This window comes from Nansenia antarctica (genome assembly GCF_963989245.1).
Source record: "Nansenia antarctica genome assembly, chromosome: 14".
NCBI classification, from domain to species: domain Eukaryota; kingdom Metazoa; phylum Chordata; class Actinopteri; order Argentiniformes; family Microstomatidae; genus Nansenia; species Nansenia antarctica.
Genome location: NC_137684.1, coordinates 10,597,913 through 10,610,412, shown reverse-complemented (window position 1 = coordinate 10,610,412; position 12,500 = coordinate 10,597,913). Strand labels below are relative to the sequence as shown.

Below are 12,500 nucleotides of genomic sequence, written 5' to 3'. Positions count from 1 at the left end.
TGAGATATTCCTCCAATTAGGCTTAAGAATGCACCTCTTTAGACAGTAGCCTTGGTTTCTAGGGTGCTGTTAGCCTGTTTGTGTTCTGTTGTTTAAAGCACTCTGCTGTATGCGCTTTGAGATTGCTTTGAGAAGTTTAACTAGAAAATGACTGCCAATGACAATGACAATGTGCAGCCAAGCAATCGCTTGTTAGCTAGTACAACATCCATCAGGCTAGTGTAATTACAGTGTTGGCGTGTTAGACATGTATTTGTGTTTGGAGATATTGTTTTGTGGGAACCAGGGGTAACATCATGTGTTTTGTTTTGAAAAACCATTGGGTTGGCGCATCTACTTATACTGTATGTTAACCCTTAACCCGCCTGCCACCCGTTTCTCAGCTGTGTGATTGTTGCATGGCTTGGAACGCTGTTCACATATCAGATCACATCATTTTCCAAACCCGTTTTTAGTAACTAACATATTCAAATAGTCAAATGATGCTTAGTTGCTTTGGTGGTGGCCCCTGAATGTGTAGCTTCTCCCTGTGTTCTACACATGCAACAACAGTTACCATGAATAACCATGAATAGTTACCATGGCAATTATATATTACAATTCCATGTCGCGATCTTTTGGTGTACTAGCGAAATTGCTACGGTCTGGGGGACCATTTCCAGTCTACGTAGCAGGGGCCAGAGACGGTTTCATCTCAGATCTCCTGAGTGTGACATTAGGCCCACGGATGTGACAGGGAGTCTGTCCCCAATGCGTCTCGCATAGATGACAGATGAACAAATCATCCTTGCCTGGGCCGAGGAAAAAGCCTTCGTCAAGCAGTGGAATATGAGGCTGCTATTAAGAGGAGGTCCTTGCCCTTTGCTCACCAAATAGCCCCTGAAATTATCTGAAAAGACTAAATGACTTAAATGACTTTAAAACTATGTTTTAGGAATGAAATGTCAAACATGCTAATTTAGGTTGACTTTAACTGACTTCCATTGTTTTTTAGTTTTTAGTTTTTTTTTATTGTTGGTTAGTGACAGTGCCCAATTAAACACAACGAAAGTGTGGATTGAAGTTTATCCTTGTCCATACACATTTTGTAATTTGGGTGAACTATCTCTTTAACGTAACACTTTGTGTCTTTGCAAATGTGCCTGATGGAATACAGATTAGATTTAAATGTAGTCATTTTAAAATAAGACAGAAAAAAAAGACATACAGTACATGAGCACAATGACAACTAGAACAGCCATGAGGGGTCATTTTCACCCCTGTGAGTAAAGAAAAATGTTATATCTTTGCACTTGATCAAATTTCAGGACCCTCCTTTCATGACTTTTCCTAGATATGTGCGTTCTACCACCCAGTATCCTTACATTGTCAAAATCACATCAGGATAAGCTAGTATAAAGATATTTTGCCGTTTTTCTGTGGAGGCAGACTAATTTACAAGCGGTCAAACTAGTGGTCGTGTAAATAGCCACTTGAGCATTGTAAAAAGCGGCTCTTTTAGTAGGTAAAAAAAAGGCACTTCTGATGATGCAATGAGGAGAGATGAAACGCAGGCATTCAAGATTCAAGAGCCCAGACTGAACAAGGATGTGGTTGATTCTAGACTGAACCAGGATGTGGTTGATTCTAGACTGAACAAGGATGTGGTTGATTCTTCTAGACTGAACAAGGATGTGGTTGATTCTTCCAGACTGAACAAGGATGTGGTTGATTCTTCTAGACTGAACAAGGATGTGGTTGATTCTTCCAGACTGAACAAGGATGTGGTTGATTCTTCTAGACTGAACAAGGATGAGGTTGATTCTTCCAGACTGAACAAGGATGTGGTTGATTCTTCTAGACTGAACAAGGATGAGGTTGATTCTAGACTGAACAAGGATGTGGTTGATTCTAGACTGAACAAGGATGTGGTTGATTCTTCTAGCAGAGCAACACGAGTCCTTTTCCATCATGGGGCAGATCCACACTACTCTAGTCCAGCAGATCTGCTGCCCACTAATGGCATTGATCACCTGCCTGCTCCATAAAGCGGCTGATGGCTGTTGCCATAGTAACACCGGGTGTTTTTTATCTCTGTGAGGTCTGGAGTGCATAGGGCTGTGGTTGAGGAATTTTCTCTCAGGGCATGTTTGAGCAATATAACCCCTAACCGAGCGTTAGTAGCTGGAGCTCTGAGTGTGTGTGTGTGTGTGTGTGTGTGTGTGTGTGTGTGTGTATGCATGCCTGTGTGCGTGCATGCTTGCGTGTGTCTGTGTCACAGTATTTCATCGGATGTTTTGACCAATATTACCAGTAAATGAATCATCATCAGCCATAATGTGGTTCATAATGTGATTCACTAGCAACAGTTGAAATTGTAGGACACAGGTCTCAGTCCAGTCAAACCTTCCTCTCTCAGGGGTCTCAGGGGTCTAACGCAGGTCTAACGCATGTCTAACGCAGGTCTAACGCAAGTATGGTATAATGTATGGACTGCCTATACAGTGTGTGTAATTACGGTGTAGTTTATACTGTATGTGCACTTCACTTTGACTTGATGAAGATCCGTTGGGATTGAATTGAAACTGCCCTACACATTGTACTAATTGTATGCATCCTTGTTGCAAGGGCCATGTCCTTCACGCTGAATATAAACCTTCCAGCTACAATAAAGCTCAACGATATAAAACCTCTCAAGGGCAATGGGGCAGAGAACTGACATTGTCAAGCAGTTCAAAGCCAGCTCACGTGGCTCCTTTCTATTTCCTGTTTGCACTAGCTTCACGTGTAAGCTAAGCATGTGAACATTTACATTTTACAGGTCTTCCACAGGTGAAAATGGTAAATGGCACTTATATAGCACCTTTTTTGCTGCTCCAAATCGCTTTACAACGGCCTCTCATTCACCCATTCGCACACACATTCACACACCAATGGCTGCAAGCTGCCATGCAAGGTGCCGGCCCGCTCACTTGGAGCGATTTTGGGGTTCAGTGTCTTGCCCAAGGACATTTCGACATGTGGCCAGCCGGGGCTCGAACCGCTCATCTGCCAACCTTGTGATCATTAGGCGGCGACTCTACATCCTGCGCCACAGCCGCCCCATAAAACAACCCAAAGACACGTTTCATGGTTTTCAGTAAGATCATCATGGAGAGATACTAGATAGAAACTTCAAATAGGAGTGGAAAAGGAGTACCGTAGACAATTTCAAAAAATGAAAAGAAAGAAGGCTTCACTGATGTGAGTGTCGCGAGGTGTGACAGTCACTCTCAAAGGCATAACTGTACATCTTCACATTAAATCTCGAAGGAGAGGGGACTCTCTTTCTCATGGCCATAAAAGTCGATGAGGTCTATGATGGGTTCCTTCACAGCTGGATTCATGAGCAATTGAGGTAGAAGAGATAGCCAATATGTTTTTTGATAACTCCTTAGATGACTATCGTCAAATATATCCTCCGTGCTAACAATACAGAAGTATGGTGAGTCATCCCCACTACTACCTAGTTAGCGTAGCGTAGCGGGGATTACTCACCCAATCCATTGCATTGCAATATTTTGGCTTGACTAGCGAGTGTGTCATTGATTTTCAACAATGTTGACATTATATTACATGTACATACATATACATTAATATATATACATTTTGTGTATGTTTCGGAATAAAAGACAGAACATTTTGATTGGTGGCTGACTTGTTCCCCCTTTCACCAGCTGCTGTCACATGCTGTGTTAGCATTGCTTCAGCTGCAGTGATAACATCAAGGTATTGCCCTCAACCAGACCCGGGTCAATTCAATTATTTCAAATACTATTTGTAACCAGGGCTGCCATCAACTCCACAGATCTAGGATCTGATTACACAACATAACCATAGAGTTCCTTTTTAACAGTAGAACAGCCATGCTTTTTACCTACTAAAAGAGCCGCCTCGGGGGGCCCCCCCTCTTTATGAATGAATGAATGAATGAATGAATGAATGAATGAATGAATGAATGAATGAATGAATGAATGGTCTTTATTGTCATTGCTACAGTACAGGTACCAAACAACGAAATTTAGGAGGGGTGGCTCCCCTGGTGTTAGGAAAGAGAAAAAAAAAACTTTAAAAAAAAAATCACAAGAAGGGAAGGAGCTGGTTTACATAAATAAAGGCTATGTACACTATCCACTATACTATACTGTACAGATAGACGACTACGGTTGTCATATTGCACAATAGTGTTATTTCACATTTATTTAAAGTGTCGCAGTTTGCAGGCTTGAAATGTACATGTTTGTGCCTCAGCACTACACCTGATTTTTACAATGCTAAGCTGCTATTTACACACAACGACCACTAGTTGGCCGCTCGTAAATTAGCCTGCTTCCTACACAGAAAAACTGCAAAATAGCTTTATACTAGCTTATCCTGATGTGATTTTGAAAATGTAAGGATACTGGGTGGTAGAACGCACATATGTAGGAAAAGTCATGAAAGGAGGGTCCTGAAATTTGATAGAGTGAAAGATATAACTTCACTCGTGGCTGTTCTAGTGTTAACTACAGGCAACTTATAATGGTTGATTCGTCGGATTGATTCTTTTCTCAACTCATTCTACACTTCTATACCCAGACTGTTATCGTCAGAGCTAACTCCGTAGCAATTAGAGGGATGGTCAGTCGGCCAATTTTCTGTGTGTCCAGTTGAACGTGAATAGGACATTGCCTGGAGGTTCTTTCCATTATAGAGGCTAACGATTCACTCCAGTGTCTTTAATACAGCAGTTTGTTCAGACAATCCTCCACCTATAGTACTATGTTGATTGCAACTGGCACAAAACATAAACCGACCGGGGAAAGGAGACTTTTTTATCACAATAATGTGAGAGTAGAATTTATATGCATACATGTCTCTGACCCAGAGATTGATGAAGTCTGGAGAACACTGATAATTAGGATCCCTCTCTTCTTCCCCCAGACACGATGACTTGAAGGAGATGCTGGACAGCAACAAAGACTCCCTGAAGCTGGAGGCCATGAAGAGGATTGTTGCTGTGAGTACGGCTGTCCTCAGGAGCCTTCACACCCTCCCAAGATGTCTCCTTACAGACACACACACACACACACACACACACACACACGTTCACACATAAGTACACACATGCACGCACGCACACACAAACACACACACACACACACACGCACGTTCACACACATAAGTACACGCACGCACGCACGCACGCACACGTTCACACACATAAGTACACGCATGCACGCACGCACACACACACACACACACACACGCGCGCACACACACACACACACACACAAACACACACACACACACACACACACACACACACTCATAATAACTAAAAGAGATGAACGGCTAATACTCCCTCCCTAAGATGATTTGCTGTCACCTTCTGCCCACCAGCAAAAACTGAAACATGACTCAACAACCTTTCCGAGCCGTTCAGAGCTGAGCCTTTTCCAGAAGTTTAAGCAGATTACCCTGAATGTTTAAAATCTCCTCTGCTTTTTGACTCCCATGAACTGAGGCTCGTAGGGAAAAAAAAGAAATGTCCCGACCAAGCCCTAATACTATCATGGCTGGCTGCTTTTTGGCCTGGTTTGCTACCCCTCAACACAAGTGTTAACTCATTGATTTTAATGTCAGATGTCAGATTTGTTTTAAAAGGCTTCTTTATTTTCAGAGATCACATGAGGAATAGTGTTTAGTGAACCGTGCTGTTTTGTTGCAAACAGAGAGAGTGCTTTCTAAAACCTAGTGCCTCTACAGTATTGTACATTTTGTATGTTTACAAGGATATGCGCATGCGTGCTGCTATTAGAAACGATAGCAAATTTAGCCTATCGTTTTCAAATCCTATGATGTCATTTAGATTGATATCTCACCGCATTAATCATAGTTTTAGGCCTACACACTTTAGCAAGACAAGCTTATGCTCATGGGCATTGAAAGGTAAGCCCCTATTTGACTAATAACATCATTTCTGGGCATTGTTTCTGAAACGAAAAATCGATCAGTGTTCAAGCCCCATCATTGCAGATTGTTGTGATGATTATGGCACTGCACTTGTGTTCTCTCTCATAGCTCATTGTAATCATTGACAGGTCACTTAGAGTATTTAATTACATGGATGACACAACAATACAGACTGTGTTTTAGTGTTTGGATGTTGCACCGAAGAAACTAAATGTATTTTCAAAGCACTCTTTTGACACACTCAAAATTAAGATTTATGAACCACATTGTGTGTTTTGTTTCACTGTAATGGTGTGTTAAATCTCATTCAGTGTGTCATAACACTTGTATTGGGTTAACATTTAAATACCATTCAAACACCAGATCTTAGCTTAGGTTGGTTGTATGGTTAAAAATGGTATGGTTAAAAATGTTGTCTCTTTCTTCTAACATTGTATGATAAGGTAAGGCAGTACTTGTAGTTACCTCACTGGACATTTTCAAGAGATATTCTTCGAGAATCACTAGGTATATCATTAATTTACAGTAAATGACCATTGAACAGACAAGTAAATCCCAGATTGGGCCTTTAATGGTGTCAAGACAAAACGTGAGGCGATGTACACGAGGATCATCCCCTCACGTTTTGATGATGGTCATTTGAGCCAGAAACACTTGAACTTGAAATTCCAATCTCACAATGTGTCTGCATCCTTTGTAACTTCATACTCTTAGAAAAGAGTATTCAGAACATGGTTTACAGCGACTGGCAGAGTTGTGAGTCAGAAGCCGATCGATCCACTTGCCCTAACAAGATCCTTAAATCACACGCCCCTGCTGTCTGCACATGGACTATACAGTAGCTAAGCTACGAGCCTACTGAAGCTGGAGAAGAGGGAACTCTTAGCGGCTTTATATACTGTATTGGGTCAGATATTTGGGCAATTGAGGTGTCGTTATTTTTCATCTTCTATATGGGGAGGGGTGGGGGGGTGGGGTGCGTTTATATTGAGCTAGCTTTATAAAATAAATCTAAATGATGTCATGTAAGTTAGCATATGTGGAAAAAAATAACACTTTATTACCTGGAGGAAGGTGGACGTCTACTCATCCACCACACTCCATCCAGAGCCCTTAGGTCAGCTGACCAACTGCTGCTGGAGGTCCCTAGGACCAAACTAAAAACAAGAGGGGACAGAGCCTTTTCCAAAGCAGCCCCTGGGCTCTGGAATGGTCTCCCCCACCACATCAGATCCGCCCAGAGCATTGAGGCTTTTAAAAAACTAGTCAAAACACATCTTTTCTCCCCGGCCTTTGACCTGAGGTGAGCCTGCCTTCCCGACACTGCACTTTCTGCACTTTTATTTCCATTGCACCTTGTTTTTAGTGTATTTTATCTATTTTATCTGTATTTTATCTCTTTTATCTTGTTTTTCTCTTAATCTTTTTATCTGTTAAGCACTTTGGGCGGCTGTTTGTCGTTGTGTAAATTTGTGCTATATAAATAAACGTTACTTACTTACTTACTTACTCAGTGGTTGCTAAATGGTACTGATCATTCAAAGCTTCAGCATTGATCAACAAGTCTTAACTGTCTAAGCTGAGTCCTCTGGACCATCCCAATCAATGCGTGTGTCAATAGTACACTTCGCCCCCTCCATTCAAAACCAATTTTGAATAAAGTTAGTTTAAAATATTCATGATAGTGATGTTATAATTGAAAAGGGAGAACTGTCTCCTCTTCTACATAATACATCACGTTTGAACCTCACGTTATTGGAAAAAACATGTTGGCAATCGAAGAGGACATAATCCTCACAAGAACCCCACCTGAGGCACTCAGACTGAACATTGATTGTTCAGTATTCTCTGTTCCTGGGGCGAGGTAGCCGGGTACCCAGAGCCTTATTAAACACGACAGCTGTACGACTGCGAATGCACAGTCAGGTGTTAAATATTCATTATCGGTGTCAGGTTCCTAGTATTGAAGCAGAGCACCCGACACTGCATTATTAATGTGTGAGCGAGAGAGAGGGGCGGGGGGAAATACGGCCAGTCTGACTCGGGTTCCATTTGCGGTGGAAGTGGAATGTAGTGGGTCTGGTTGACATGCTGCTGGTGTAGCCGATGTGGAGATACTGTAGGTCACTGGCAATATCCTTGTAAATAAAAGGAGTCACAAATGTGTACCATGCTCATCAAACAAAAAATGCCAAATTCAAATTGATGATTCAAAATGATTTTTGTAAACATTATTTCAATAGATGCAAAATTATTTCTAAATATATAATACGGTTTGTGAGTAAATACTCTCACTCTCACATCTGCAAACAAACATCATGATGTGTGAATAGGATGAGCTATTTTCAGCTTTGTCAATACAGTTGTTGTCCAGAAGCCGACAAATCAATTTGTTTTCTACCATAGTCCCAAGTTCACGTTCAAGTTTATTGTCATATGTATTAATACAATGACATTGTTCAGCCTCGTCTATCTCTGTAGTATCACACACAACAAACATAGTCCACAAGACAAACAAAACAACAATACCAAACCAGTCCCTCATTCAAGTTTAAGGTTGCAGTGATAAAAAAAGGAAACATGATTACCTATGTTGTTCATGATGTTGTTACAACCACAGTGCTGTCGTTGTGTCCGGTATGTATGCAAGCATGTATATGTATAATATGTACCGTATGTATAGTATATGTTTATGTATGTGTCCTCCCCAGATGATTGCCAGAGGGAAGAACGCCTCAGACCTCTTCCCAGCTGTGGTGAAGAACGTGGTCAGCAAGAACATCGAGGTGAGTTTTTGGCTGAGGCCAACTGTCCCCTCACACACCTTCTGAATTCACCTTTTAGTATTTTTATTGAAACAGATTCTGGGAAAACAATAACAATAACCCAACAAAAGGAAACCACCGTTGTCTGTTTCTCTTTCCAAACGACTTGAATGACGGAAATGACTCGGCGAAGATCCTTTTTGGGTCAAAATGTTGCTGTAAATGTTGTAGTTGAAGGAATAGTCCACTTTAAATCATGTGTTTCCTTACTTTGAAAGCAGTCTATGAAGAAGAACAGACTGCAATCTACTATAAGCAGTGGCTCTGTAAATGTAGCCTCTACCAACAGCTAAACACATTTCTTATGTATGGATATACTGTATGTATTTATTTATACATTTCTGAACTGTATGAGGCAATTGAAGATCCCCCAACGCAGTCATAACCAGTTTAGTTCTTTATTCACCTCTATTCTAGTCTGTTATAACCAGTTTAGTTCTTTATTCACCTCTATTCTAGTCTGTCATAACCAGTTTAGTTCTTTATTCACCTCTATTCTAGTCTGTCATAAACAGTTTAGTTTTTTATTCACCTCTATTCTAGTCTGTTATAACCAGTTTAGTTCTTTATTCACCTCTATTCTAGTCTGTTATAACCAGTTTAGTTCTTTATTCACCTCTATTCTAGTCTGTTATAACCAGTTTAGTTCTTTATTCACCTCTATTCTAGTCTGTTATAACCAGTTTAATTCTTTCTTCACCTCTATTCTAGTCTGTCATAACCAGTTTAGTTCTTTATTCACCTCTATTCTAGTCTGTTATAACCAGTTTAGTTCTTTATTTACCTCTATTCTAGTCTGTTATAACCAGTTTAGTTCTTTATTCACCTCTATTCTAGTCTGTCATAACCAGTTTAGTTCTTTATTTACCTCTATTCTAGTCTGTTATAACCAGTTTAGTTCTTTATTCACCTCTATTCTAGTCTGTTATAACCAGTTTAGTTCTTTATTCACCTCTATTCTAGTCTGTCATAACCAGTTTAGTTCTTTATTCACCTCTATTCTAGTCTGTCATAACCAGTTTAGTTCTTTATTCACCTCTATTCTAGTCTGTCATAACCAGTTTAGTTCTTTATTCACCTCTATTCTAGTCTGTTATAACCAGTTTAGTTTTTTATTCAACTCTATTCTAGTCTGTTATAACCAGTTTAGTTCTTTATTCACCTCTATTCTAATCTCTTATAACCAGTTTAGTTCTTTATTCACCTCTATTCTAGTCTGTCATAACCAGTTTAGTTCTTTATTCACCTCTATTCTAGTCTGTCATAACCAGTTTAGTTCTTTATTCACCTCTATTCTAGTCTGTTATAACCAGTTTAGTTCTTTATTTACCTCTATTCTAGTCTCTTATAACCAGTTTAGTTCTTTATTCACCTCTATTCTAGTCTGTTATAACCAGTTTAGTTCTTTATTCACCTCTATTCTAGTCTGTCATAACCAGTTTAGTTCTTTATTCACCTCTTTTCTAGTCTGTTATAACCAGTTTAGTTCTTTATTCACCTCTATTCTAGTCTGTCATAACCAGTTTAGTTCTTTATTCACCTCTATTCTAGTCTGTTATAACCAGTTTAGTTCTTTATTCACCTCTATTCTAATCTGTTATAACCAGTTTAATTCTTTCTTCACCTCTATTCTAGTCTGTCATAACCAGTTTAGTTCTTTATTTACCTCTATTCTAGTCTGTTATAACCAGTTTAGTTCTTTCTTCACCTCTATTCTAGTCTGTCATAACCAGTTTAGTTCTTTATTCACCTCTATTCTAGTCTGTCATAACCAGTTTAGTTCTTTATTCACCTCTATTCTAGTCTGTCATAACCAGTTTAGTTCTTTATTCACCTCTATTCTAGTCTGTTATAACCAGTTTAGTTCTTTATTTACCTCTATTCTAGTCTGTTATAACCAGTTTAGTTCTTTATTCACCTCTATTCTAGTCTGTCATAACCAGTTTAGTTTTTTATTCACCTCTATTCTAGTCTGTCATAACCAGTTTAGTTCTTTATTCACCTCTATTCTAGTCTGTTATAACCAGTTTAGTTCTTTATTCACCTCTATTCTAGTCTGTTATAACCAGTTTAGTTCTTTATTCACCTCTATTCATGTCTGTTATAACCAGTTTAGTTCTTTATTCACCTCTATTCTAGTCTGTCATAACCAGTTTAGTTCTTTATTCACCTCTATTCTAATCTGTCATAACCAGTTTAGTTCTTTATTCACCTCTATTCTAGTCTGTTATAACCAGTTTAGTTCTTTATTCACCTCTATTCTAGTCTGTCATAACCAGTTTAGTTCTTTATTCACCTCTATTCTAGTCTGTTATAACCAGTTTAGTTCTTTATTCACCTCTATTCTAGTCTGTTATAACCAGTTTAGTTCTTTATTCACCTCTATTCTAGTCTGTCATAACCAGTTTAGTTCTTTATTCACCTCTATTCTAGTCTGTTATAACCAGTTTAGCTCTTTATTCACCTCTATTCTAGTCTGTTATAACCAGTTTAGTTCTTTATTCACCTCTATTCTAGTCTGTCATAACCAGTTTAGTTTGTTATTCACCTCTATTCTAGTCTGTTATAACCAGTTTAGTTCTTTATTCACCTCTATTCTAGTCTGTTATAACCAGTTTAGTTCTTTATTCACCTCTATTCTAGTCTGTCATAACCAGTTTAGTTCTTTATTCACCTCTATTCTAGTCTGTTATAACCAGTTTAGTTCTTTATTCACCTCTATTCTAGTCTGTCATAACCAGTTTAGTTCTTTATTTACCTCTATTCTAATCTGTTATAACCAGTTTAGTTCTTTATTCACCTCTATTCTAGTCTGTCATAACCAGTTTAGTTCTTTATTTACCTCTATTCTAGTCTGTCATAACCAGTTTAGTTCTTTATTCACCTCTATTCTAGTCTGTCATAACCAGTTTAGTTCTTTATTCACCTCTATTCTAGTCTGTCATAACCAGTTTAGTTCTTTATTCACCTCTATTCTAGTCTGTCATAACCAGTTTAGTTCTTTATTCACCTCTATTCTAGTCTGTCATAACCAGTTTAGTTCTTTATTCACCTCTATTCTAGTCTGTCATAACCAGTTTAGTTTTTTATTCACCTCTATTCTAGTCTGTCATAACCAGTTTAGTTCTTTATTCACCTCTATTCTAGTCTGTTATAACCAGTTTAGTTTTTTATTCACCTCTATTCTAGTCTGTCATAACCAGTTTAGTTCTTTATTCACCTCTATTCTAGTCTGTCATAACCAGTTTAGTTCTTTATTCACCTCTATTCTAGTCTGTCATAACCAGTTTAGTTCTTTATTCACCTCTATTCTAGTCTGTCATAACCAGTTTAGTTCTTTATTCACCTCTATTCTAGTCTGTTATAACCAGTTTAGTTCTTTATTCACCTCTATTCTAGTCTCTTATAACCAGTTTAGTTCTTTATTCACCTCTATTCTAGTCTGTCATAACCAGTTTAGTTCTTTATTCACCTCTATTCTAGTCTGTTATAACCAGTTTAGTTCTTTATTCACCTCTATTCTAGTCTGTTATAACCAGTTTAGTTCTTTATTCACCTCTATTCTAGTCTGTTATAACCAGTTTAGTTCTTTATTCACCTCTATTCTAGTCTGTCATAACCAGTTTAGTTCTTTATTCACCTCTATTCTAGTCTGTTATAACCAGTTTAGTTCTTTATTCACCTCTATTCTAGTCTGTTATA

General features: G+C 38.7%; 1 protein-coding gene across 1 annotated transcript in view; it reads left to right on the top strand.

Annotated features, from left to right (window-relative positions):
- ap3b2 (adaptor related protein complex 3 subunit beta 2) overlaps window positions 1–12,500 on the top strand; it is a gene marked incomplete at both ends in the record, with an annotated part of 56,987 nt that overhangs the window by 15,859 nt on the left and 28,628 nt on the right. The window contains 2 exons of the mRNA XM_080545398.1: window positions 4,920–5,017; window positions 8,685–8,759. Coding sequence (XP_080401524.1) covers window positions 4,920–5,017; window positions 8,685–8,759 — 173 coding nt within the window. The remainder of the gene's footprint in view (window positions 1–4,919; window positions 5,018–8,684; window positions 8,760–12,500) is intronic.